At 34.5% G+C, this 25913-nt stretch overlaps 1 protein-coding gene across 2 annotated transcripts in view; it reads right to left on the reverse strand.

The window, feature by feature from the left end:
* The window catches only part of WDR7 (WD repeat domain 7), a 351427-nt gene that overhangs the window by 158112 nt on the left and 167402 nt on the right, over positions 1-25913 (reverse strand). For both annotated transcript variants that reach the window (XM_065889408.1, XM_065889409.1), the window contains one exon: positions 1999-2220. In XM_065889408.1, the coding sequence (XP_065745480.1) occupies positions 1999-2220 (222 nt within the window). The remainder of the gene's footprint in view (positions 1-1998; positions 2221-25913) is intronic.

Consider the following 25913-nt stretch of genomic DNA (forward strand, 5'->3'; position numbering starts at 1 on the left):
TATATGTATACGTATAGCTGATTCACTTTGTTATAAAGCAGAAACTAACACTACGTATAGCTGATTCACTTTGTTATAAAGCAGAAACTAACACACCATTGTAAAGCAATTATACTCCAATAAAGATGTTAAAAAAAAGTTTTAGCTGTCAATATAAAAATGTGCAAGGGATTAGACATTTCTTGATACTCATTAGAGAGATGGTGAGCAAAAAAGTTTGAAAGCCACTGGACTAAATCATGTCAAGGTTTCACTAACCTCTAGTATTCTGTCAAGATTCTAAATAAGGCTCTCTCTGTATAAGTCCTAGGCTATCTGGAGTGACATGGAAAGGTTGGGCCCATTAAAGAGCCCTTGGTAGAGAAGGTGAGATTTGAGCAGGGTTTTATGAATGGAAAACAGGGAACCTGAAGAACCTGGGAAAAGATGAAGAGGCCTCTGCAGGAGAGGGGAAGTGGACGTGCCCGGAGGGAAAATAGGAAGAGTGTGGGTTTTCAGGTCGCAAGAAGCTTGAGTTCAAATTCAGGTTTTACTACATTTTGGCTGAGCTACTTTGAAGAAATCTTCATTTCTATTTTGATGATCAAACGAAGAGACAGAAAATAAATTTTTAAATTATAAACTAATAGCACATGTTAGTCATTAAACCCTTTTCCACCAGAAATCATTGAGCAGTAGCAGTTTACACAATGGTCAAAAGCATGAGCTCTAGAACCAACAGCCCGTGTTAAGACAAAAACTGCCATTTCCTGCAGGAAGGATCTCAGCCAGGTTAATGAAACCTCTCTGTGCTCAATTGGCCTTACGCGTAAAATGGAAATAATTGAGGAACAGCCCACTTGATAGGGTTATTGTGAGGATTAAGTGAGTTAGTGCATGTAAAGAGCTTAAAATCATGCTGAAAAGAATTATGTGGTTGCTTTATTATTGTTGTTGGTGGTATTCCTATTATTACTCCCTGATTCTCAATGTCAAACAGAGATCAAGAGATTACCAACCACTAACATGTATTTGTTGGATTAAGAATCTAAAAAGGGGTTGGGGTCTGGTGGGGAGGGAGGATAGGCAGGCCGCTAAGTCTGTAGGAGGGCTTTAACAATAAAGCCGCCAGTATGGCTCCCTGGTTTCTCCGGAAAAGTATGTGACAATGATCTAGTGAACTTCTCTGCTGTCATAACTAACAAAGTAGCCTATATCTTTTCCCCTTGCTTAAAAGCCCAAACCCCAAAAGAACACATTGCAATTTATGCTACAAAGAATATCTTGATATAATCGGTAGGATTATATTTGGTAGTTAAGATGGCACATTTGTTAGAAATGATTCTGCAATATGGTAGGTACATTCTGTCCTTACCTAAGGGAGTTCTGACACTAAAGGACCAAAAGACCTCATTATAAAATACCCTTACCTATTATTAACATACCAACCACAGAACCAAAAGTAGCAATATGACACAAACCCTTTGAGCTCTGAATGTAATTTTTTAGTCATTATTGGAATAATTTTATTGGAATACTTTTTAAATTACAGAAGTAATTCGTAGTTCCTCATTCACATTCTTTAAAATACATATATATATATTTATACACACACACACACACACACACACACACACACACTTTTTAAAAAACAAAAAATTGGTTTTCCACCCCTGACTTTTCAAATCACATTCAGGACAAGATGCATTGCATAGTTTTTCAGAAATTATTTTAGAAGTTAGAAGTTTTGGCTAAAGTCTTGACCAAAATGTGGAAACACAAAGCTCAGAAATGTGTTATTTTAAGAAAAGCATTTAAAAGACCATGTTTTAACTTTTAAAAAGAAGTCCCAGAACTATAACTACAGGGCAATGTGCCAAATAGATTGTGCTGCTTTCCAATGTCATTTAAGCATTCTATCTGAGCTAAAACTCAGGATATGTTCAATATTCTGAGATTTTGTTAACAGGTAATATGTACTGAGAAGCAGTAGATCGGCATTAGGAATTTTTAACTTACAAGTATGTCTGGCCAGTGAGTAGTTGGATCCACCACTAGTCAAACCAAATCCCTCAGGAATTTGACTAGAGCTTCGAGGTCTGGTCAGCAGTTTAGGAGGTTCAATTTCTGCACCAAATTCAGCTCCTATTACTCCTAGTAAAACAATAGCAGTAGCTTGCTTTCGTCTTTCCTCATAAGATGTGGAAATTTTTTTCATTTGTGGGACACTTGATAAGCAACCTGAAAACCAAAACATAAGAATAGAAATTAAAAGACTATCAGTACATATGATAAGAAACACATTCCAGATTGGTCACTCAGGAATGAACAGGCTTTTCAACAAATGACACTGGAACAACTGGTTTTCCATGTGCAAAAGAATGAAATTGGATGAAATGGTTAATGATGGCTAATGAGTACTAGGTTTTTGAGATGAAAAACTTATAAAATTACATTATGATATCTGCACAACTCCAAATATACTAAGAATCGCTGGATTCTACATTTTAAAGGATGAATTTTATGGACTATAAGTCATACCTAAATAAAGCTGTTTTTAAGAAAAAATTGCTAACTCATTTATTAATTTGCCCACTAACTTTACAAATATTTATCGAGCACCTACTCTGGGCCAGGGAATTGCAAACGGGAAAATAAGTAGTCCACAAAGGAGGAAATGCTGAATTTAAAACTCAAAAGATAAGTGGAAGTTTGCCAGGAAATAAGAGAGATGGACAACAAGATGAAGGCAAAGGATGAATATTTTGTCCAGATGGACCAGAATGCAGAAGCCCAATCCACCGTTTGAAGAAGTACTCACAACCTGGGCAAAGCTCAGTATAATTTCATATGCAGAAGAAATACCAGCATGACACCCAAAACATAATGGAGAACAATTTGAAATCTTTATTAAAGTATCAGTAACTAGGTAATGGGGAATCACATTCTTAACACACAACACTACTTCTTAAAATTTACTTTCCCAGCCTTTCTCTAAGGTAACTACACCTCATTCATTCTCCCAAATGCTCCCAAGATTTGGTCTTTTGCTCAGTCCTACCCTTTTCTAGTTCTACTTGTTTCTGTAAGTGGTCTATCTTTTATTTTTTTGTTTGACATTTATTATATGATATCACAAACATCAAAAGAATTACATTGAGAATATATAAAGAATATCATGAAATATACATGTATACAAGTAACTTTATAAAATCTTAATGTTTTCCATAGGTGCTTGCAGATTTTTAAAAGTAATTAATTAATGTGGATATAACTAAAGCCTACCATGGATTGTGTCTTGACTTTACTATGCCTCCCTCTTGCCCTAGAGGTCACCATGATCCTGACCTTATCAAATACTTTTAATCTATTATATCTATATCTATCTATTATATAACCATATCAACGTTACCTGAAATGTATATTTTCTGGCCTTGAACTATGCTTGCATTCCAGGGGTAAACTCAGAGTACATGGATGAATGGAGATCAATAGATAGATAGGTAGGTAGGTAGGTAGGTAGGTAAATAGGCCAATAGACAGACTCTGAACTAAATTTGCTAATAGAGTTTTTTGGGTTTATGTCCGTAGGCAAGATTGAACTATGATTTTCTTTTCAGGTACTATTCTTGTTGGGTCTTGGTAGCAATATAATACAAACCTCCAAAACTGGGTTAACTTTCACTCCCCAATTCTTTGAAAACAGTTAAAGGATTCTTGAAGTTAGATGACAATTCTCCTCTAAAATGACCAGGGCCTGTGTCTCAGGACGCTCCCCTTCTCGAGTCAGGGAGCAGGGGATGCAGGGGCAGGGAAGGTGCAAGGGTGGAAGAAGGAATCTTTTTTTATTATGAATTCATTTTCTGTAATACTTAGTTATTTGGTTTGATTTTCTGTTTCTTCTTGAATCATTTTGGATAGCTTATAGCTTTAGAATTACCCATTTCATCTAAGTTTTTAAATGTATTGGTCTGAAGTTATTTAGAGTGTTCTCTATGATTTAAAAATCTCAATGGTATCAGTTGCTATGAATCCTTTTAAGTATTATTTCCTTGTGCCTTCTCTAATATTATTTTTCATGCCTTTCTTAATCAGTTTTTCTAGAAATATATATTTTATCAGATTTCCAAAAATACTGTGGTTTTGATCTTACTGTTTCAGCTTTCTATTTCACTAATTTCTGCTGTTATTTTTATCATTTCTCCCACTTCCTTTAGGTTTTCTCTCTGTTCTCTCTTTCTCTTTGCTTTATTTCTAGGTTCCCAGATTGAACACAGCTCACTTCTTTTCATTATTTTCTATTATGGTTAACAGTACAAGTCACATAGTGAGCACCCATTTTCCTCTACTCCTTTAATAATACAACCTCAATTTTAACCGAATAGCAATGTATTCATATTCTTTCCATGTCCTTCCAGGAACCGAGGAAGCCATAAACTAGCTCCTGGCCTTAAGCTCTATTCATTGCATATTTTAAGTCCTCTTTGCTCATAGGAGCCAAAGCCTGCTTCTGGAAAGCAACTATTGGTTTTAGTCCAGATCACTGCATGTCTATTCCATTACTTGTCCACAATGATATCTATCTTTCTTGAGCCTAGTTATGCCTTGTTGGTTTTCTATTTGTATATTTAATCCATCATAGCTATACATTTAGTACAGAGGGATTTCAAAAGTGAACTTCTGAAGCCATCTTGATTGGAGGTCAGCTTTCTGCTCTTTCTAATATTAACCCATCCAGCTTTTCTGGCTTCTTTCAATCCATTGTTCTATACATTAATTAAATCAATACAGTGAAGGGTCCTCAGAGCAGTATGCCAACCAAGAAATTAGCAGCAGGGGCCTCGGAATACTTTTAGATGTTTTATTTTGTCTCTTCGTTTGTTTCTTTTTTTCCTTTTGTCATTCTATACTACTGCAAGTAAGGCAGGGAATGACAAAAGGGGAAGCTAAATAGGTACTAAAACAAGAGGCCTTTGTACAGCAAGCTGAAGACTTTTAACTTTAGGCTAATGGAAAGCCACTGAACAATTCTGTATAAGCTGGTTACTTGAGATTTATTGTCAGAAAGCTCATGATAGCAGTAGTATGGGAGGGGGACTGTGAGGTAAAGCAAGACTGGTGTCAAGTAGAAGCAAAAGACGGCTCATGCGATGGTCAAGTGGTGACCGGTGGTGGAGCACCAGTGGTGGCAGAATTCACGATTCATTCCATCAGCTACTCAGTCATTCAGCATATAAGGACCAAAGATGGAGTGTGTGCATGGCATTATGCAAATATGAACTAATGAATTGATACGGGATGAATTAAGATGAATTAATAGGGATAAGAAAAGCAAAGTCCCTGTCCTCATTGTATTTAACGGCAACTAAACAGGAATTAGAAATGTAAAGGTGAAAAATCAATGAGAACTTTATGGTCTAAGAGAATAGTACGTGTAAGAACCTAAAACAAAGAATTGTTGATTTCTATTGCAAGAGTAGGCCACGGGGCTGGAATGCTACGGGCAAGAAGGGAATGGTAGAACGGGAGGCGACAGTCAGGAAAGGGGCAAATCATAGATGACTCTACTGGTCATATTCGCATTGTTCAACCCTTTGAACAACAGAATTTAGGGTGTTAGAAAAACACTCTGAACGTGTATGAAGAATGCTGGAAATGAGATGAGCAATAAACAGGGTATTGTAGAAATGAAAGTGAGAGATTCAGGTTGGTTTGGTGTTGGGATGTTAAATAGGAGATGCAGAGAAGTGGATGGCTTCCAGATCCTGGTGAGGTCTGGGTAGTTGACAGAAACACTACAGAAAGATATTTGGTGGTGTCATGCTCTGAATCCTTTAAAAAATCCTCATTAACTAAAACAAAAGTAAAACAAAATTTTTAAAACCCTTGCAAGAGAGGTAGGTCTGGCCCTTCCAGAAGCCAAATTAAAAAACAAAAACCTAGAGCACAAGGCTTCTTAGTACACTTAAATTCCATTTATTTAGCTGTGCTGAGAGACAGAATAGGATGTGGGCAAGAGGACCCAGCTGAATCTAAGAAATGAAAATGGAAAGATATTACAAAGATGTTAAGAGTTGGAAAGGAATCACTGAGTAAAAAAGTGGCATTAAAGCACTTAAGGAAAAATGGGAGATTAGTTATCTAGGAAGCTGAGGTGGTAACATCAAAGAGTAGTTACCGTTTATTTGGATTCCAAGAAAATTTTGGTGCGATTGAGAACGAAAAAGATTTGCTCTTGTTGTTGCTATAGTTTCTTAGCTTCTGCGTGTCACATTTTATTGTTTAAAAAAAAAAGTTAGTTTAGGAAAATTGCCATTAGTTTTAAAGCATGTATAGAAAGACAAAATCTGAAATGAGACAACAGAAAATAGATCCATCTTTAAAAATATTCTAATTCTTTCATGTAAAATTTTAGCTATTATTTTCCTAATTTGCTTTATTGTGTTTGGTATATTTCAAATCACATGCAGACAACTTTCTAATAATGTTCCCCCAATGTTATAAAATTATTTTATAACTTCCAAAGTCATAAGTCATATTTCATGAATTAACATTTCTTGTAAAAAGCCTCAATTAAAATGTTTAAGAATATTTCAGTTACATAAGACATATCTTCCCATCTGATACCATAGTATGCATTTCTGTCTCTTCACGGATATTTTTTCTAACTTTTTAAAGACAAAGAGGAAATGTTAGTAAAAGTATTGGCATGTACACGTGAGTACAGATTCAAAGTATGACACTGATCTGGGATAGTTTATAGTAACCGAAGGGGGAAAACACCCTAAAAGCTTAACCATACTAAAAAGGAAGAAAAATCAATAATCACTGCCTCTGTGTTTAGAAGGATGAAAATAGACCCTAATTCTAGACAAAGTGATATTTAACAGTTTGATAATCTATACCTCAGCACATGCATTTAAAACCAACTTTATTTCTGTACAGGAACAGACACAAGGAGTAAGAGCTCTGGGCGACTACATCTAGATTCATGTAGTACACATTTTATTCTTTACATAGTCTTCTTGAAACAGGAAGCCAACCAAGCTCCCCTCCCCCCTTGTCTCATCAAGAGCATGCTACATAACAATAGTTCAAAGGAAAGCTCTATTCTGCAGTTGCACTGATTGTGCTGTCAGCTGACCTCTGCGGAGGGGAATTGCTAACCGCTGCCTTGCTCCTTAGCTGACAAATGAATGATCGCAGCTCCATCTATTTTCACTATGGCTGCCTCTAGCCCAGGTGCTCAGACAGAGAGCCCGGTGTGACATCTTAGATCAAGATGAATTGGCACAAACTCCTGATCCAAGATTGTTTTATACCATTTAATTTAGTTTCTTCCCCTGCTTGGATGAGCACAGCTCTGGTTATGGATTTCTATTCTAATGTACTGAAGCAGGCCCTGAAAGAAGCCAATGAAGCAGCTGCTGGAGCAAGGGACTGCAGGGATACTGATCAATAGGCAAGGCATTGACCCCAGCCGGTCAGCCTCTGCAACAGCCATGGTCGAAGGGGGAGGGGGCACGGAACACACATGGGCTGCTTCCAGTAGGAAATTAAACAACAGGGGCATTTGGAGAGCTCCACCTCCACCCTGGTCCCCCTCCTCCTCTATGTTCCTTTTGTTTAATTAACTCAATCTTGTCCTAACTCCCACTTCCTGGGAAGGAATTAAGACTTTAGGGAAGTTTTAATAATGTTCTTTAAAACTGCCATTTGTAAATTTTATTCTTAAGCTAATAGAAAGAATCATAACAGGTGCCCTCTGCTAAGTGGCCAAAATATGAAATCTTAATTAGCTGTCAAGTACAGCTCTTGGTGTAACTTAAAGTTTGGCATGTGTACAAGCTCATAAGAACACTGTCCAACTGGCTATGAACACTACTGATGCTGAAATTCTATGGTACGTAATTTTTATCAGTGCTCAGGGCTGAAGAGATGATAGCTCTTTGTTAACATGGAAAGAAGTAAGAACAAGAAAAGGATCCCCTAAAAGGACACTGACTGATTAGTAAATGTATAAGGTGACAGATGCCCATCCCTGCTACTATTCTAACAACAACACAGCAATTTCTGATTCTTTATTTTTTTTCAAATTTGGAAACATTTAAAATTATTGGCTTCGTCTGTGTTTTCTCCTAAATAATACAAGGTATACACAATTAGCTGCAATGTTTTCCTACAAATAAACTGACAACCAAATAGGAGATTCTGAGATATTAAAAATAAGATAATTCTGCAAAAGTAGATCTTTCTACAGTTTCATTCATCTCATGAAAATCTGGTGTTTTTTCACAGAGACATGCCTCCATTTAATCATGCTAAAGGGTGACACGGAGATCCATTTTCCTGACAGGACGGTTGATCACCCTATCACAGTAAGAAAATTAATACCTTCAACTAGCCCTGTGTGGAAAACAGAAGCTACCTGCAATGGTAAAGGACATAAATGTTCTAAATTTGAAGTTGCAGACAGAATACTTGTTCTGTGTGAAAATAATGTTTCCTCATTATTGGGTTACTTTAAACAAAATATGAGCCTTTGATTTTATTAAAACAACCATTTAATTCATACAGTGTTCCTCAAAAGTACATAATTGTCTTTAGATTTAGCATAAATGACCCTAGCTTTCCAGGAGCAGGAGTAAATCCTTTACTTACAGCCTAACTAGATCACAGGTAAAATGTTTGAGAAGTTTAAGCTATTTAAAGGGCTGCGAGATATTGATTACTTCATTTAAAAAGCAGTCAGAGAGTGCAACCAAGAGGTCAAGATAAATTTAACAGTTTGAAGCACTTTACTAAATAACTCTAAAGATCATGTTAATTGGCTTTGTGCAGTTCCAGGGTAAAATTAATTTTATCCTAGCTTACAATAAAAGGATTAAAAGACATATTAAGTTCTTCAGTTTTAACTGGAATAGGAATCAATGGATTTGAATTAAGGCTAAGGGCGGTTTTATGAGAGATGGCCTACCAGCAGATACTTTATATCTGCTATTAGCCATATATTGATGGAGCTCTGTTATTGTATTAGGTATTAAAACCTTAGAGAAGAATATTCCACCAATTACTACTCTGAGAATATACTTTAAGAATTGGGTGATTTGACCTGGAAATATTGCCATCAAAAATTTGATGCTTTGTTTAGGATTCAGTATCAGAATGCTTTTTATAGCTGACTTATCTATGTTACAATGTCTATAATTCTAGTAAAAATTAATGAAATGATGTAAAGTCCATCACAATTCACTTCGAGATTATAACTGTATTTAAAACTGTATTACAAGCATTATCATTAGGGTTTTTAAAACCAAAACATTACATTCAGATTAATTTTAGCACACCAACTTTATGCTAGAAATTCCTGGCAATAATAGAGTCCAAGAGACACTCATAATGATACAAATATTTCCTGCATTTGACATAAATTTCAATATACTCTAAAACATCACTCTCAAAATTCAGAAATGTCTATTTATTATAGTAAAATGGAAGTACAATTTTAAATGCTTTTTCTTCACTCTTTCATTATTTAACAATATGTTTTGGAACTATATAATAGAAAAATAAATTGCTTTCACTATGAGCTGCCTAGCAAAGCAAAAAATACAATTCGTAGTTAATAGGTATATGTGTTAATATATTATTAAATAACTGGCTTTGTAAGACTTTATAGGAATGACTGGCAAAAAGTAAGTTGCAAGATGTCACAGCAGAAAACTATTCAAAGGGCAGCATGTAAAGACTACTTAAAATAATAATTTGGATTAAGCTAGAAAATAGTTTCTACTGTAGTTCTTTACAACTCTTTTATGTGCAGTAAAGTGTATCTGCTAATATTAGGTTATGATTAATTATTAAAGAACAAAAGTAAATTTAGCAAAGTGAATTTTGTTAACACAGGCAATTTTAAAGACAAGGGAACTTTCAGAATTAAGACACATGATTTACTATTTACAGTGTGAAGCTCTACAAATATTAGCCAATAAAAGTACAAAAAATGTCTTTCTTTTTTCAGACCAGTAAAATATTCTTCCAAATTTTCATTTTTATCTGTTTCTCTTTTCTCAGCCCCACTGACATTTTAAATGTGATGGGGTATTATCAGCAGATATTATGAAAAACATATATAAAATTGTATATTAGGTAAAGATGAGTTTAAATAGTACAGGACAGTGAAATATGTCAAATGAAAATATATTTTAATACATTTCGGAACTTAAACAACAGAAGTACCTAAAAGAAATTAGATCTTCAAATGTGAGTTGAGTTCTAATTGTTTCTTAGATGTACTTTAATAAAAATAATTTCTACTTACTTCTGACTGACTACTATCTAAATTAATATACCTAGTTGCCTAATGGAATATTAATTTATTTTTAAGATACGCCTTTTAAATAATTATACTGTGCTAATCAAAAACATTAATTTTACAAATACATATACACATTGGTGTACATAATTATATGCACACACATTAAGTATACAACATTCTTAGCTTTAGTGTCCTGATACCCTGAGCTAGAAGCGTATTTTTGAAATTTTAAAATCTATGTTTTAATCTATGTTTTAAATCATAATGAGAAAAATGTTGGCCCTCGGTGGCATTTTCACAGTTGTAAATAAATTGTTTCCACATGTTTAGCCGGAGCATTCCCCATACCTACTGGCTGCTACTCTTAGGGTTGCTTAAGACTGGATAAAGTACAATGCCATAAAAATGTCAAATTTTACTCCATATGTAATTGTAATCTTCCAAATAAGCTTCATTAACAATAGTTAAGGACTATTAACTATTAGGGACACGGGTTCGAGCCCTGGCCCAGGAAGATCCCACATGCCACGGAGCGACTAAGCCCGCACACCACAACTACTGAGCTTGCTCTCTAGAGCCCGTGAGCCACAACTACTGAGCCCCTGTGCCACAACTACTGAAGCCCACGCACCTAGACTCCGTGCTCCACAACAAGAGAAGCCACCGCAATGAGAAGCCCGTGCACTGCAGCAAAGAGTAGCCCCCCGCTCACCGCAACTTGAGAAAGCCCACTCACAGCCACGAAGACCCAATGCAGCCAAAAAAATAAATAAAAATAAATAAATGTATTTTAAAAAACACAATATTTAAAAAAAGGAAAAATCTTTTGATATTAATTTATTTTTAAGACAATTTGGTCTTAAAATGGTATAGTATTCCACTAATTAGATTTAAGTTTCCAATATACCACAGTTTTCAGTTGAATACTTCAAAGATGAATTTGTTAAATGGAAACATAAAAAGACATAGACTGGTGACAATCAGCATGTGAAAAAGAACTCAAAGATGTCACTCTCTTTGGTGGTGAATGCAGGTTTCATAAGCTCACAAAGAGAATCTGAAAATCCGTTGAAAACTTATGTAATTAAGTTCCTTTTCTTAAGCCACGTGCTTTTATATGAATATTATATTATTTTCACTTTTGTTGACACAACTTAGAACACTGAAAAATCTTCCATTTTTTACAAAATGTGGCAAATAAATTTTGATAATATGGAAAAACAATAAAATGGCAGATGGTTATATGGCCAACATGTAAATTTCTACCTGTGTTTCTGATGTAAATAAAATAAAATAAAACATGGAAGTTTTTGAATCTTCCTCTCTACCTCCTTGGGAAAAATAGATGTACTGATTAAAAATGACAATCATGGGGAACTTCAACATTTATTTCTAAATCTCATATTATTACCAAAGCTAGTATATGTAGAATACTCTCACTCCGCCGTCAGCATAAGCGTTGCCTCCACTGCATTAAAAATATTTTTTAGTTGCTTTGTGACACATCTACCAGTGCTTTCCTCACACCTACTGACGGGGCACATGGAAGCTGCTCCCCAAACGTATGAGGCTTTTGCTGTTTTTGGTGCTGCTGCTCTATCCACACGCCACCGCCCCACCGCCCCGCACCCCGACTTGAAAACTGAAGTAAACAAACATGCTATTAATTTGTATGCATGCTCGATGGCCCCCTGCTGGACCATAATAGGTTCTGCAAATGCATACATCTTTCTACGGCTGCTGATTAAGCCATTTTAAAATAATGCCTCTCGCACACAGATGTATTATGTGTGTGTGTGTGTGTGTGTGTGTGTGCATTTCAGAAAATACCTCACATCTATTTTCTACAAAATCAGATAAAAGCAGAAGAAATGAACACTCCAAAATGATGCTCTTTTGCAAAGGGAATTTAATATTATCACTGTCTTAGGGGTATGTCAATTATTTTGAAAATTAGAAACCTTAAGCTTTAAGAGCAACTTGTATGTTTTTAGAGCAGTTCTTGTAACAATTTCTTATTCTTAACACAGACAAGTTCTACACCCATTTTCCACGATCTGCATTATCTTATTTTTCTCCTTATTCTCTACCTGACCATCAAAAAAATCCAATTTTTTCCTTTTCCTTTTCCTTTTAGTGTGAACATTCTCAGTTTGGAAGAAAACTGGATTTTAAAAATTCCAAATATCTATCTAAGGCATCTATGTAATCAGGACTCTTGTAGCTAATAATTATCAAGAATAATGTTCAATTCTTGGTTCACTTTACCTTTCAAGGGTGAATCCGAGATACAGGTCAAGTTTTAAAAACCACAAATTTTAACATTAAGAAGACCATTATTAGCTTTTTCATGAGGAAATAAATATTTCAGAAATAGTGGTTAGTGGCTTGTAAAATTATATAAATCTGAAAACATAGCAAATAATTCTCAATTTTTTCCATACAGTTAATGTTCAGAAAAAGGCAATTTCTGCAATGAGACTTACTTACAATACTGAAATAGACACGATGATGTGTTTCTTTAAAAGATCAAATGGAACACATGAGACTTAACATTTGGTGGACTCTTAGAATACACTCTATGAAGATTTTATACCTGTGCGTTACAGCACACGGAGAAATAAGCTGTTACACCTGAGGTCACTTTTATTCATAAAATGACAAATCATTTACTGGACTCGCTTGAAAAATATTTTCATCTAGGTAATTTCATCAACTCAGTGATATAAAACCAGATGAAAAGGGATAACTGCCTTGTTCTACCTTTAAGAAGTTAACACGTACATCTGTTCATTTATAAGAAATGTTTGTAGTATTCATAGTTTTGAATTAAATATACATTTGGTCACAATAATGAAACAATGACAGGTAACTGAAAGTTACCATTTTTTAAAATGTTTGTTTAAAGTAAATTTGAACTTCTAAGGGATTTCTTGCTTTTATTTTTCTCAGTAGCTTACTTTATAACATTTCTACAATTTTGAGAAATAATCTTCTTATTCACATGTTATTTTTTCTTCTGCCTTCTTCACTGTAAGTGTTAAGCAAGCATAATGAATGCATAGTCGGGGTAACATAATATCTTGGGAATTAATGGCCACACCTTTGAAGTAACAGATCTAGGAAAAGTTGTGGTGGTTAAGCCAAAAGTAAAGTTTTATAGTAAAGACTTTAATAACCTAGTCCACATTTAGCAGAAATGTAGCAGAAATACAGAAGATTTTATCTTTTCTTAAAGCATCCTGTGTGTTAGTAAAATTTGATGTAGATTAACATACAATTCCTAACAACTAAATATCAAAAATTTAAGGAAAAATATTTTTAAATTTAAAGGAGAAATAAAATAAGAAGAGAAAGAGATAAGTAAAGAAATTTAAAGGAGAAATAAAAAGGTCAGAGACATCTTCAACTTTTAATTTACTAATCATATTAAGAAGTGGTCAAAAAAGCAAAGCTTTGAAAAAGAAAAAAACAAATAAGCACAAGTTAACTAAGCATTTGTGCTAACAGTCTAAAAGCCATTGACAAAATAAGTCACAGCCTCAAACTGTTAAGAGTATACTCATTGTTAGCCCAAACCTACAGAAAAAGTAGACCATCTATATAGCCAAAGGAATACAGATGTGTACAAATGACATATTAGCCCATTTTTTTCAAGGAGATTTCTACTTCGCTTCAGAGAGCCTTGAAGAAAAAGAAAACCTGAATTGCTTAGATAGCTACAGAGGACTTTCATTTCTGATCTCTTTACACTTTTATGCTTTCATCATTTTTAAGCTACATATGAATTATGTGCCTTTTAAATTATTACAGACAATTTAAAAATTATTTTACATTTCCTCATTTTGTGACGGGGATAACTAGTCTATCAAATTGACTCTAGTTGTCATTTGGCAAATGCTTTGGTCACAGACCTTTTTTCTGTTTACATGATTTCTTTTATTATGTACCTTCTCAAATAAGCATGTAACTGTTTTATGTGATTTCCTATTAATTAGTTAATTCTACTTGTAATTTGGATCTGAGTTACCTATCTTGCACATATCAAACTAAAACAGCCTTTGAGCCTTGAATTTTTACAAAATCCTTCCAACGTTTAACTGAAAAGAGTTAAGCATATACACCTAGGCATCCCAGATATGGAAGTCATTGATTAGTTACAACTATGGATTGGGAAAAGCTACCACTCCTTAACTGAACACTGAGAGCAAAATTTAATGTTTACCTATGCATCTATGTGATCAGATACTCAGGTTTTTAAGATGTCATGCTATTTTAAAAGACTGGTTTTTAAAAAAATCTGCTCCTGTTTCATGACAATATATTATCATTTCCTCAAAATTCTGCCCGACTTGCTCAAATCATTAGGTTACTCAGGAGTTGTGAAGAGATAGCTTTATAATCTTCTCTTATCTTAATTCATCTTTTATTAAGACAGATACTTCCATATGTAAAAACCTAGAAAATACATGTATATTGATGTTTTAGGCTTACAATTTTTCTCAAATAAAACTGTTTCTCCTATCAGCAAAAGAAAAATTGAATAATTTTTCTAATATTTTATACAATGTTTTTGATTTCTACAAAATATTGTTATAATGACATAATTATATGCTACTACAATCACTTTCCAAATTCTTTTACAAAAACAGATAAACCATTAAGAATTTAAGGGGAAAAGAAAACACACCAGAAGTAGCATGTGTAAAACATCTCCTAGGTTCAAGATTAGATGACTGTTAGTGGGAAATTTCAGAATTTTAGAGGAAAAGGGGATCACAGAGCTCTTCAAACCGAACCTACCCATATTTTACAGATAAGGAAGGTCAAGTAGGTTAATTGTTCAAGTGACAAGGTGAAGGGCACAAAGAGAGTGGGCACTCACGGCAACATCATTCTAACTCGAGCTCTAGAATCTTCAAAGACTGTTAAGTTAGCGTTTTCTTGCATAGAAACTAGTTAATATTTGACACCTACTCCAAGATAAATCTACATTAGGTACATTCAAATGCTGCATAATTCAAAACATTTCTTAAAAAATTAACAAGAAAACAATATTTATAATTAGAAAAAAAGTCAAAATAAGTTTTAGTCTATAGTATCTAATGATGCTATATTTATTTTCCACTGGGGCTAGTCTATAAAAAATGTAAAAAGTTGGGGGAAGCGATTCTATTAAGCGTATGGAGCAACTACATTGAATTGGATTTTATACGGAATATATATATATATATATATATGGCACATTGAAGCATACTGAAAAAATACAAAGTACTAAACAACTGTTACCCTGTTGAATAGCAGATTATTTTAATATTTGGTTTCTGAATAGTAATAATGTTTATGCTCAGTATATGGAGGAAAACACTAATTAAAAATATAACTTTAAGTTTTAGTTACCTCTACATAAGCCTCCATGTCAGTTAATGTCTACTATAAGTTCACATGCACAGATATTTTCCAAACTCACATACTAAACGCCAAATATTGCAAATAAGTTCGTGATCATTTCCAAAGTCGTGTCGTGATATCAGAGAATAGCTTAGGGTCTCCATAAGGGTTAAGACAATCATTTTCTACTGCATACTAGTGCTATTCTAAGCCGATAGTGTGTTTAAATCCACACCAATGAAATCAATACAGCACTGTTCTATTCAAGGTGAGACCAAATAAACCTGTCTGAAGCTTTCAGAAATAGGCTTTGCAGTATACTTTGAGTGCTAAATGCCTTTCAGTCCAGAGATCTGTCATTAAGTAATCATTAGCCATCATTCACTCTTCCTAAAAAGCTTAACATCTAAACTTGTTCAGCATCCACTAAAGCATTAGTATAGACTACCAAGTAAGTACTCATTAGCACTCAGGGATGTCTCAACCACTCTGTTTAACCATGCATTGTCTTATCTAAAAATACTCCCAAATATTAATACATATTTACCATTAGATTAGAGGGCGATTTATTCAAATGATTAGTAAAAAGGACATCAATATAGTGATCAGCCTCTTTTGGATAACATGGCATAACCCACAGAGTTACTATCAATGCTTTCCTGTCTGATCTATCCAAATAAAATCTGATGTCTTTCCTAGCATTCAGCATCATATATAATTCACCATCACATAAAATTAAGTTAATCACAACAGAGAATAATTCATCAGGAAGTAATCTTGGCTTTGATCCTGAAAGTATTTTAAAATAATGCTTCTTTTATCAGTGTTATTCATATCTCTTTCAATATATGATCATCTCAATTGCAGACTATCAACTATAATGGGCCCTGCATTATTTTAGATATCATGAGGTAGAGATAAAATTAGGATATATTTATCTTCTTTCTATTACCTGAAAGATTGAGTAAATAATACAGAATGATATTATTTAGTAATGTTACTGGACTTTAGCGTAAATTTGATGGTCAGGGTAATTTTCTCTGTACTTATACAAGTTATTTCTTGTACGCTATTAAACTAATCCTCTCAATTTCAAGCTAATATTAATGAAAATGTCATTTCTGAAAGACATTAATTCATTCTCCTTTTTTAAAATAGCTCAAATAAAAATATATGGCCAGGGCTTCCCTGGTGGCGCAGGGGTTGGGAGTCCGCCTGCCGGTGCAGGGAGCGCAGGTTCGTGCCCCAGTCCGGGAGGATCCCACATGCCGTGGAGCGGCTGGGCCCGTGGGCTGTGGCCACTGAGCCTGCGCGTCCGGAGCCTGTGCTCCGCAACGGGCCAGGCCACAACGGTGAGAGGCCCGCGTACCGCAAAAAAAAAAAAAAAAAAAAAATATATATATATATATATATTTGGCCAGATACTTATGATCTCATCTACAGTTTTACAACTTAACACTTTCAATTTTTATACAGATTTCAACCTAAATGAGAGTCATGATATTATATGAACACCTTTTATTTAACTGGATGACATTTGATATCTCCCGCGTATTCAGGTAACTAAACAAAAATATTCTTTTAGCTTAATAGATACTTTAGGTACTTTAAAATGCCAAATACACATAGTACAAATATAAACTCTAATAGAAACTTTCTATTCTTTTAATTATCAGCCCATTTGATCTATGACTTTTTCATGTTTCTATCAATACCCCAAAATAAAGTTTCAATTGCTAAGATACAAACAAGTGTAATATTGCTTGGAGAGTTTGGTAAATGTAATATCACAATATTATATTTCAATGTATAAAACACTGAAATTAAAGAAGGTAATAAAAAACCAAATCTCATCACAGATGATTTTTAATGGCCAAATTTTCCCTTACATGCAGCATTGAAATATACTTTCAATATACCATAGAATATAAAATTGCCATTCTTTTTCACTCGTTAAGGTACTTTGAAAGTTACACTGAGCAATCAGTTAACTACAAACAAGTAACAGTCCAGTCATTATAAAAAGGAGAAACTTTGGAAAAATGCAAAAAAAAAAAAGTAAAACTAAAACATCAACTTATGTAAAGGTATAATGTGCAGATAAAAAGAGAAAGGGAGAATATCCAAAGTTAGCATCAATATTGTGAATATAAATTAGTCACACTTTCCTAGAAGAGCCCTGAATGTCAAAGAAATCTAAAAACAGTTTTGCAATAAATTAATAAAAATATAAAGTTTTGCAATTATAACAATTTGCCAGAAAATGTAGTATTTTTAAAAATGTATAATCTATAAAATTTGTACCACTGAACTTGACTTTGACCTCACCCTCCTTGAAACAGGTAAACTCTTTTAGAACCTCAGGTAAGTTCTCATTTTTTAATCTACAAAACAGTGCTGGCAAAGTCAGCAAAGCCTGACAAAGTGCTTTCATCCCTTTCAGAATGTGTACCACGAATCTCTCACTGCTAATCTCTTACTGACTGCAGAATCAATATTTATACCATCTATTTATACCAATCAACATTTATGCTACACTAAATTTTAAGTAATAAGTTTTGCTTTTTCATCATTACAATCGTTTAATTACTTTAAAACAAAATTGATTTATTATCTCTACAATTAAATTTAGCCTTTTTTTTTAAGGTAAAAATAAGAAAAGGGACTTTATTTGCCCTTCCTAACAATACAATTGTTTTGTATATACTAAACAACTATGTTATGAAAAATAAACAAAATGCTGTTTTCAAATAATTCATGCCTTTAAAAATATGTTAGATTAACTGTTAATACAAAAACATGATCAATAAAAGCAATTCATTCTTGACTTTCAAATCTCACTGGGTATAGGTGAAACTTCAATAAAACCGGTACTCTTCTGGATTTTACATTTTGAAGCATGATTACCATTTTATTGAAAAGTATATAGGAGTAACACTATTTTAAATTATAGTCATTTTGAAACTAAGTTGCAACTTATCCTGATTCTTTATGAATAGACTACGTTCTTATTGGAAATCAATTGGAAGGCAAGTAAAATTAGATAGCTATGGTTACCAGAATATCATTAAGAGATAGCAATATATAATTTTAAGTCTTCTGTTAAAGTAAAAAGATACAGAAATTAAAAAGACCTTTTTGCAAGCAAATGTTTAAGATGCAGAGTATATTTTCAATGCCAACATGTATAATCTGATATACACAATAATGAAAAGACATTTTCATTATTATATGCATTACTTCCAACAAAATCATTATCAAAACTGGATTTTATTTTATATATTTCATTTGAATGTCCTAAACACTAAAACAACTACACTAAAATGTAAGGACATAAAATAGGCAATTTCAGCTTTATCACATTTCAAATATTTAACTAATGTAGACAACATAAGGTAAATGAAAAGAATTTCATAAAAGGCAGGGAATCTGCTTATTGAATCTAAGAGTTGACTGTATAAAATTAAGGTAAGAAATAAAAAATAGAAGGGAGAGTTCATGACAAACATATTTAAATGTCACTGTACAAAGAATTAATCCAAAAGGACACACTTAAAACTTAATTGCTACTTATGAAATATCTTCAAAACAGATTACATGGTAAACTCACATTGCTAAGTTATTAAATCAATACCAGATCAAAATCTTCAAAATAAAGCATACAGAGTTCCAAGATATATAAACATAATAGCTGACAACGGTAAAGTGCTTCTGAGAACTGTTTTAGCTTTGCTTCTAAATTTTTCATTCTTTGTTAATGCATACTTATATGCAAATTATCTTCTATACAACTGGATCTACTTAGGTTTATTTGGAAAAAGGTATAACTATGAAATTTTATAGAATATACTAGTATATATTAATAATCCACCTCATTTACTTCTTAAGGATCAATTTAAAAATAAGAAATGTACATCTCTATAAGGCACCTATAATCCCTGATATATTTTTTGTGTGAAAGTACTGAAAGAATCCGACAGTGTAATTGTTAGTGTAAGGTAAGAGTCACATTATACTCGAGACTATTAAGCATGCATTCCTTAGCCTAATTAAATGTTCAAAATGGCTAGATTTAATTTTCATAAGAGAGATACATCAATATTATGATACTTGTTTTTCTCAAAATATTTTTTCAAAACCCCTAAACCTAAACATGCTGCTCTTTCCCAAAGTGACAAATACAGAAAATCAGTAGGTTCTTGAAATACGCTACCGACAGTCCTGTTCAGAAATGAAAGGCCAATACTATATTAAAGAAAAAAAATGAAACCACAAATAAGTAACAGAATTATCACAGGCCCCACTGTATCGTAGAAGCTCAGTACTGGACTGCTCGGCTGCCGGAGGAGCTCCAGAGAGAGTTAACCTGGTGTGATAAAAGACTTGACAAAGCAATTCTGACTGTGCAGCAATGCTAAGTTGTGGACTAACACAAGAACAGGAGGCCCAATCGCTGTCTTTCACCATGAGCAATTTACACACGGCTTTATCAATAGCCTTAGTGCTGAATACAGAACACACTCTATTTGGCTTTCAGTCAATTAAGCTTTAAGCTGTCAGCAAACAAGACTTTTAAGTTAATTTTGAATCACCACGAATCAAGTTGAAGGTTGTAAAGGGCAGCTCACACACCGGCATGAAAAAAGGCAGTTTAATTGCCTCTGAATAGCTATTATATGCTGCAATTGGCCTATTGAATCCTAGATGATCTATTTATTTATCAAAGTGCAACCATCAAAGATTAGTAAACGAGTGAATAATCTGAATTGTATATTCCCTATTTTGCATAAAAAGTTGATGTGTTTGCAAAGGTCTAAAGCAGTCATGTTTTAAAGCATATTTTGTTTTTTAATGTAAAAATTTTGTGAAATGGAAAATTAGCAATACAACATGGCTAAAAATAGAACAACTGTATTTCTAAGAAAATAAAGATTTCCTGTTTTAAAAGATACACTTGTTATCATGAAATATTTTCATGTATTATTTGATATCAAATTGACTATTCAGAACATAAACACTCCTTTATAAATGTTCATCAGAAAAGAGAGCCAGCCGCCAGCCGCATGGCACAGGGAGATCAGCTCGGTGCTTTGTGACCACCTGGAGGGGTGGGATAGGCAGGGTGGGAGGGAGGGAGAGGCAAGAGGGAAGAGATATGGGGACATATGTATATGTGTAACTGATTCACTTTGTTATAAAGCAGAAACTAACACACCATTGTAAAGCAATTACACTCCAATAAAGATGTAAAAAAAAAAGAGAGCCAGAAATAGAATTATAGAATTGAATTAAGTCAAAGGTCTAAAACAACTTAATTAGAATTCCTTAGATTAAACTGCATCATTAATTGGGTAAGGGAAAAGAACACCAAAACATATCATTTTAATACTGAGGATTTCTCAAGAAAATGGTATAATCAAATTAAAAGGATTATTATATTCCTAATACTGCGTAACATCTATTTTTTAAAAAGACTGTGGCTGAGCACAATCCTAATCAGCTTTTTCCTGAAATTATTTTTTTCAATTGCATGTGTTGTTTATTATCACAGGGTTACTCATGAGTGCTGGATGCGTATATTGATTTTTTTATTAGAAGAGAGCACTGAGGCATTAGGTCGATGGGGGGTGGGGGGATGCTCAGATGTTATAAACAGATGTAAACATAGATCAACTTTAGGGATGGTAAAACTGAACCATTTTGCTTTGGCTGAAATGTGCTATAGTTCTTTTTACATGTTGGACGTTCAACAGTAAATATATTAAACCATACACTCAGGGTTAATTTACATAGGGAAATAATATGGAGATTAATGTTTATAAAGTATTAATGGTTTATAAGAATTTGGATAGAATACGGGTTAATTTTAGTATTCCCTCAAGGACAGTCACATATTCTTGGAAGCCTGGACCCATCACTCTATATTTCCAGTCAGCAGAGGCGACGGGCTTGGGAATCAGTACTGACTACCATCATTCCAGGAACTACCACACGTTCAGGGGCTGAAATTCAATAGAAGAGTGTTAAAACCCTTTCTCCTTCTCTCTTCTCTCATCCATTATTATAAAATACTATTTTTTTTGCATTTAGATTCGCAAAATATCTTATAATCATGTACAGGTTATTCCTTACAAAAAATCAATGCTACCAAAGCCATAAACATAAAGATGCTAAAGGAGAGAATGCCTATGTGGTTTCTAAGGGAAACAGATTACGACAAAGTAGAAACCATGGGAAAGGGGATATTCTTTTTCTTCATCATTAGGAAGTATGAACAAAGGATTTGTATTCAATGGTCCTAAATGTTCACTGTCCATCTCCTAGTATATTTGTGTATCTTCCCTAACCCTAATCTTATATAAATATACAGGACACAAGGTGTTCCAAACACCTTCACATTACTCATACAGACGTCTACTCATTTCAAGTGGGAGGGGGACAAACAGGGAACAAAGACAATGCTCTCTACCTCCCTGCAGCTTACATTCAGGGAAGGAAGGCAAACACACAAATAACCACAATTTAGAAAGTGTGATAATGTAAAAGACAAACAGAGAATGACATAGAAAACCAGGCAGAAAACAATCCACTTGAGACAGAGAGATCAGAGATCAGGAAGCTGAGGCACAGAGCTCGAGAAAGTCGCCCAGGTCCCACAGCTAGTAAGTGATGGAGCCAGGATGCAAATCCAGGCAGACTCTAAAGCCAGTGCTGTTAACCACTACCCTGAAGAAACCATAAAAGTCAGTATAACAAACCCTTTCTTCAAAGATCTCAGCTCTTAATAGGAAAGCAAAGATGAATTAACAAATAATTGAGAAACCCAAGGAAGAAACTATACTTGTCACTAAGCAAGGGCAACAACAATGAGAAAGTCATGGATACTTAGGGAAGTTGACCTCAGCTGGGATAAGGGCAGGCCTCACAGAGGAGGTGCCACTGGAGAGAGATCCCCAAATCCATTTGGATTTGACAAGAAGAAATGGCAGGGTGGGGGGACTAAAGAATAAGAAACTATAGCAGAACTAGAGGCTATTTTCAAACACCATCACATTCTCCCCCTCCAGCCTCCCTCTTTATTCCCCCACCCTCTATCCTGCTCTGTTTTCTCCCCTGGTACCTACCACCTGCTAATGTACTATAAAATATATTAATTTCTTATATTTATTGCCCTCTCCCTAACCTCCTCTCCCTGTTAGAAGGTCAGATGAGTGAGGATAGGGATTGAGATTTCTGTCATTTTGTTCACGGATGTTGACGAAGGGCCTAGAACAATGCCTGGCACACAGATGCTTAATAAATATTTGTTGAATTAATGAATAAAGCACACAAACAGAAGAGCTCTGGTCACACATAGGAAACTGGAACCAGTTTGCTTTGGTCCCAGATAGAGATCATGAAACCAATAAATGGGAGCTGAGCCTAGAATGTGAAGTAGTTTCAGAATACAGAGGTCTTGAATACCAAGCTAAGGAGATTCAATTATATTCTAAAAGCAATGGAAAGGCAGTGAAAAAGTTAGAATCACATGGTGATTATTAGGATGAGCAATCCAGCAACTGGTCATTTAAGAGATCTGAGATGTGAGAGACAACAGATACTGAAAGCTACACACTAGGGTAGTGGCAGTGAACTTGGAAGAGATGTGAAACAACAATAAAAAACTCTGTGGTGTGCATCTGGGTCTAACGGAGCTAAGAGGCACAAGGGGGTGAAGAGTCAAACATCATTTTAAGGTTTCAAATCTGGGTGAAGGGTGCCATTAATAAAAATCAGCTCATTTTAAACATAACTGAGTTTAAAGTCTCTTAAGGATATCGAGGTGAAATCTGGCAAGCAGGTGAAAATAAAAGCTTGCAGAGCTCTGCAGAGAGATGAGCTCTGGAGAGAAAGCTGGAAGTTACTCCTGGTCAGGTGTTAAGTGATGCTGTGGGGCCCGCTGACCTTACCAAGGAAAAGGAGAGAGAAAAGAGGACTGAGCATAGAACCCTGGGAAAAACCTACTCAACTTTAGGAGACAAAAAAGGAGCCTGAGAGACTCTAAGAGGGGAAGTCCCCTTTCCTACCTTTTTCTTCTGACAAATCTTTACACAGTCTTTCAAGTCCAACCTGAAATGGCAGGTGTTGGCTGGCCTGTCCTCTACGCTCCCACACTTAGGGCAAAGCCTCACAGTAGCATTAAAAGGCTCTGTGTGATTGTCACTTTATACATCTTTTACCCCTTACACCCTCAGGTGCATGCACACGCACACACACACATGTATGTATGTGCATATGATCATATTTAGATGTATATATGTGTGTCTGAGTATGTATATAAGATTTAGTGCTTCCAATCCGTAGGTATTTATGTGTGTCTGAATGTGTGTAATGTTTCATGCTGCCAGTATGTTCCTGGTCCACGAAAATTTCCATGCTCTGAGGGAAAATACTAAATCACAGGCCACTATTTAGTACCTTCCTTTCTCTCTAGTACAGTACAAAAGAACCAAGAAGCAGTACATATTGCCTCAAAAGAACGTAATTACTCTGGAATGTTTGGTCATGAACCAACAGAGGATTTTAGTATTATAGGGCCAATATTACCCACAGAATTTGTCTCATTCCCAGGGACATACTTGACACACACTTACAGGATTCTCAGTGCTAGCCTAAAGCTAACAAAGAAGTAATCAGAAGGGATAAAGGCAGACATTTCCCTCATATTACATAACTTTCTCCTTCTAGGTTATAAAAAGAATTATATAAGGGGGAAATGTGGCCATAAGCAAAAATACTGGAATGGCTGTGGTCTCTGCTGATAACCTCTACTTTTCAAAAATGTACCAGAGTAAGAGTAAGGGATGACAGTAAAATGGCATTTTACCTTGCTTCAAGGTACTGTTTTTTTTTACTTAAAGAAATTTTAGGAGGTGCAGAAGGCTAGTCAATAGTTTTTTATATGTCATAGGTATCAATATAGAAAAGTCTTAGTAATTGTAGGATAATAGCCTAGAAACATAAACTAACAATACATCTTTTACTTCAGTAAAATGTCTCTTCTTATTTAAATCAAAAAAGATTTTAGAAGTTATAGAATCTTCACAAAAATGGAAGCTGATTTCTTTAGTAGGATAAATATACACAAAGGACCATCTGCTATGCGTGAGAGTGCTCAGAGTACGCCTGAGCACACTGATTTATTCCACAGAGTCAGTCTTGGAAATTTTAGAAAATTGTTGGAAGTTGAGGGAGGTCCTAGTCACACACCTCAGTTTCCTTGAAAAAATTTTCCCTAAGCTCCCCCAGCTTCCAGGCCCATCCTTCACTCAGTGTTTCCCAAGAGTACTACAGTGACTTTTCTGATGGATGAGTTTAGGATATGGAATTGGTCATTAGTAGCTCAGCCCCTTCCCTTCTCGTTGGGATACACTGACTTGAAAAGAGTGTACATTCTGCTCTGCTCTCAAAGTCATGAGTTTTATAAAAGCAGGTGCACAAAGGGGAAAGGCAGAGATTTTCCATCACAGCTTGTGATGAATAATTGATTTGACTGTAAAATGTATTACGGAAGAATAAAGGGCCAAGAATAACCAATACACTTCTGAAGAAGTAAAAGAGAGGAGATATGCCCTACTGGATATAAAGACTAATTATAAAGCTACAGTAATTAAAACAGCATGGCTTTGGTGTAGGGATAGATAAACTTACAAATAGAATAAAATAAGGAGCCAAAAAACAGGGTCTGGATACATACACATGTATCATGAAAAAAAGGTTATTTACATGAATAAAACTGAAACTGCAACTCTACCTTACACCATAAGCAAAAATCAACTATGGGTGCATTAAGAACTTACATATCAGTAGCAAAAGTCTAAAACTTTTAGATTAAAACATAGAGGATGATATAGGGAAGGACTTATTAAGTTCCTAAAAGCACTAGGCATAAAGATGGATAAATTCAATTATATAAAATTAAGAACTCCTTTTCATCAAAAGCACCTTATAGAAATGAAAATATAAGATACAAACCAAGAGCAGATATTTGTCATAAATATAACTGGCAAACTATTAGCATTTGAAACATATAAAGAACTTCTACAATAAGAAAGCCAAATGATCCAATGGGAAAAAATGGGCAGGAGACTTGAACAGGCATTTCATAGAAAAGTAAACACACATGCTCAAACTCACTAGTAAGCAAGGAAATGCAAGCCAAGGGCACAATAAGATTTTCTACTCT

This window comes from Phocoena phocoena, chromosome 13 (assembly GCF_963924675.1).
Source record: "Phocoena phocoena chromosome 13, mPhoPho1.1, whole genome shotgun sequence".
In the NCBI taxonomy this organism is placed as follows: domain Eukaryota; kingdom Metazoa; phylum Chordata; class Mammalia; order Artiodactyla; family Phocoenidae; genus Phocoena; species Phocoena phocoena.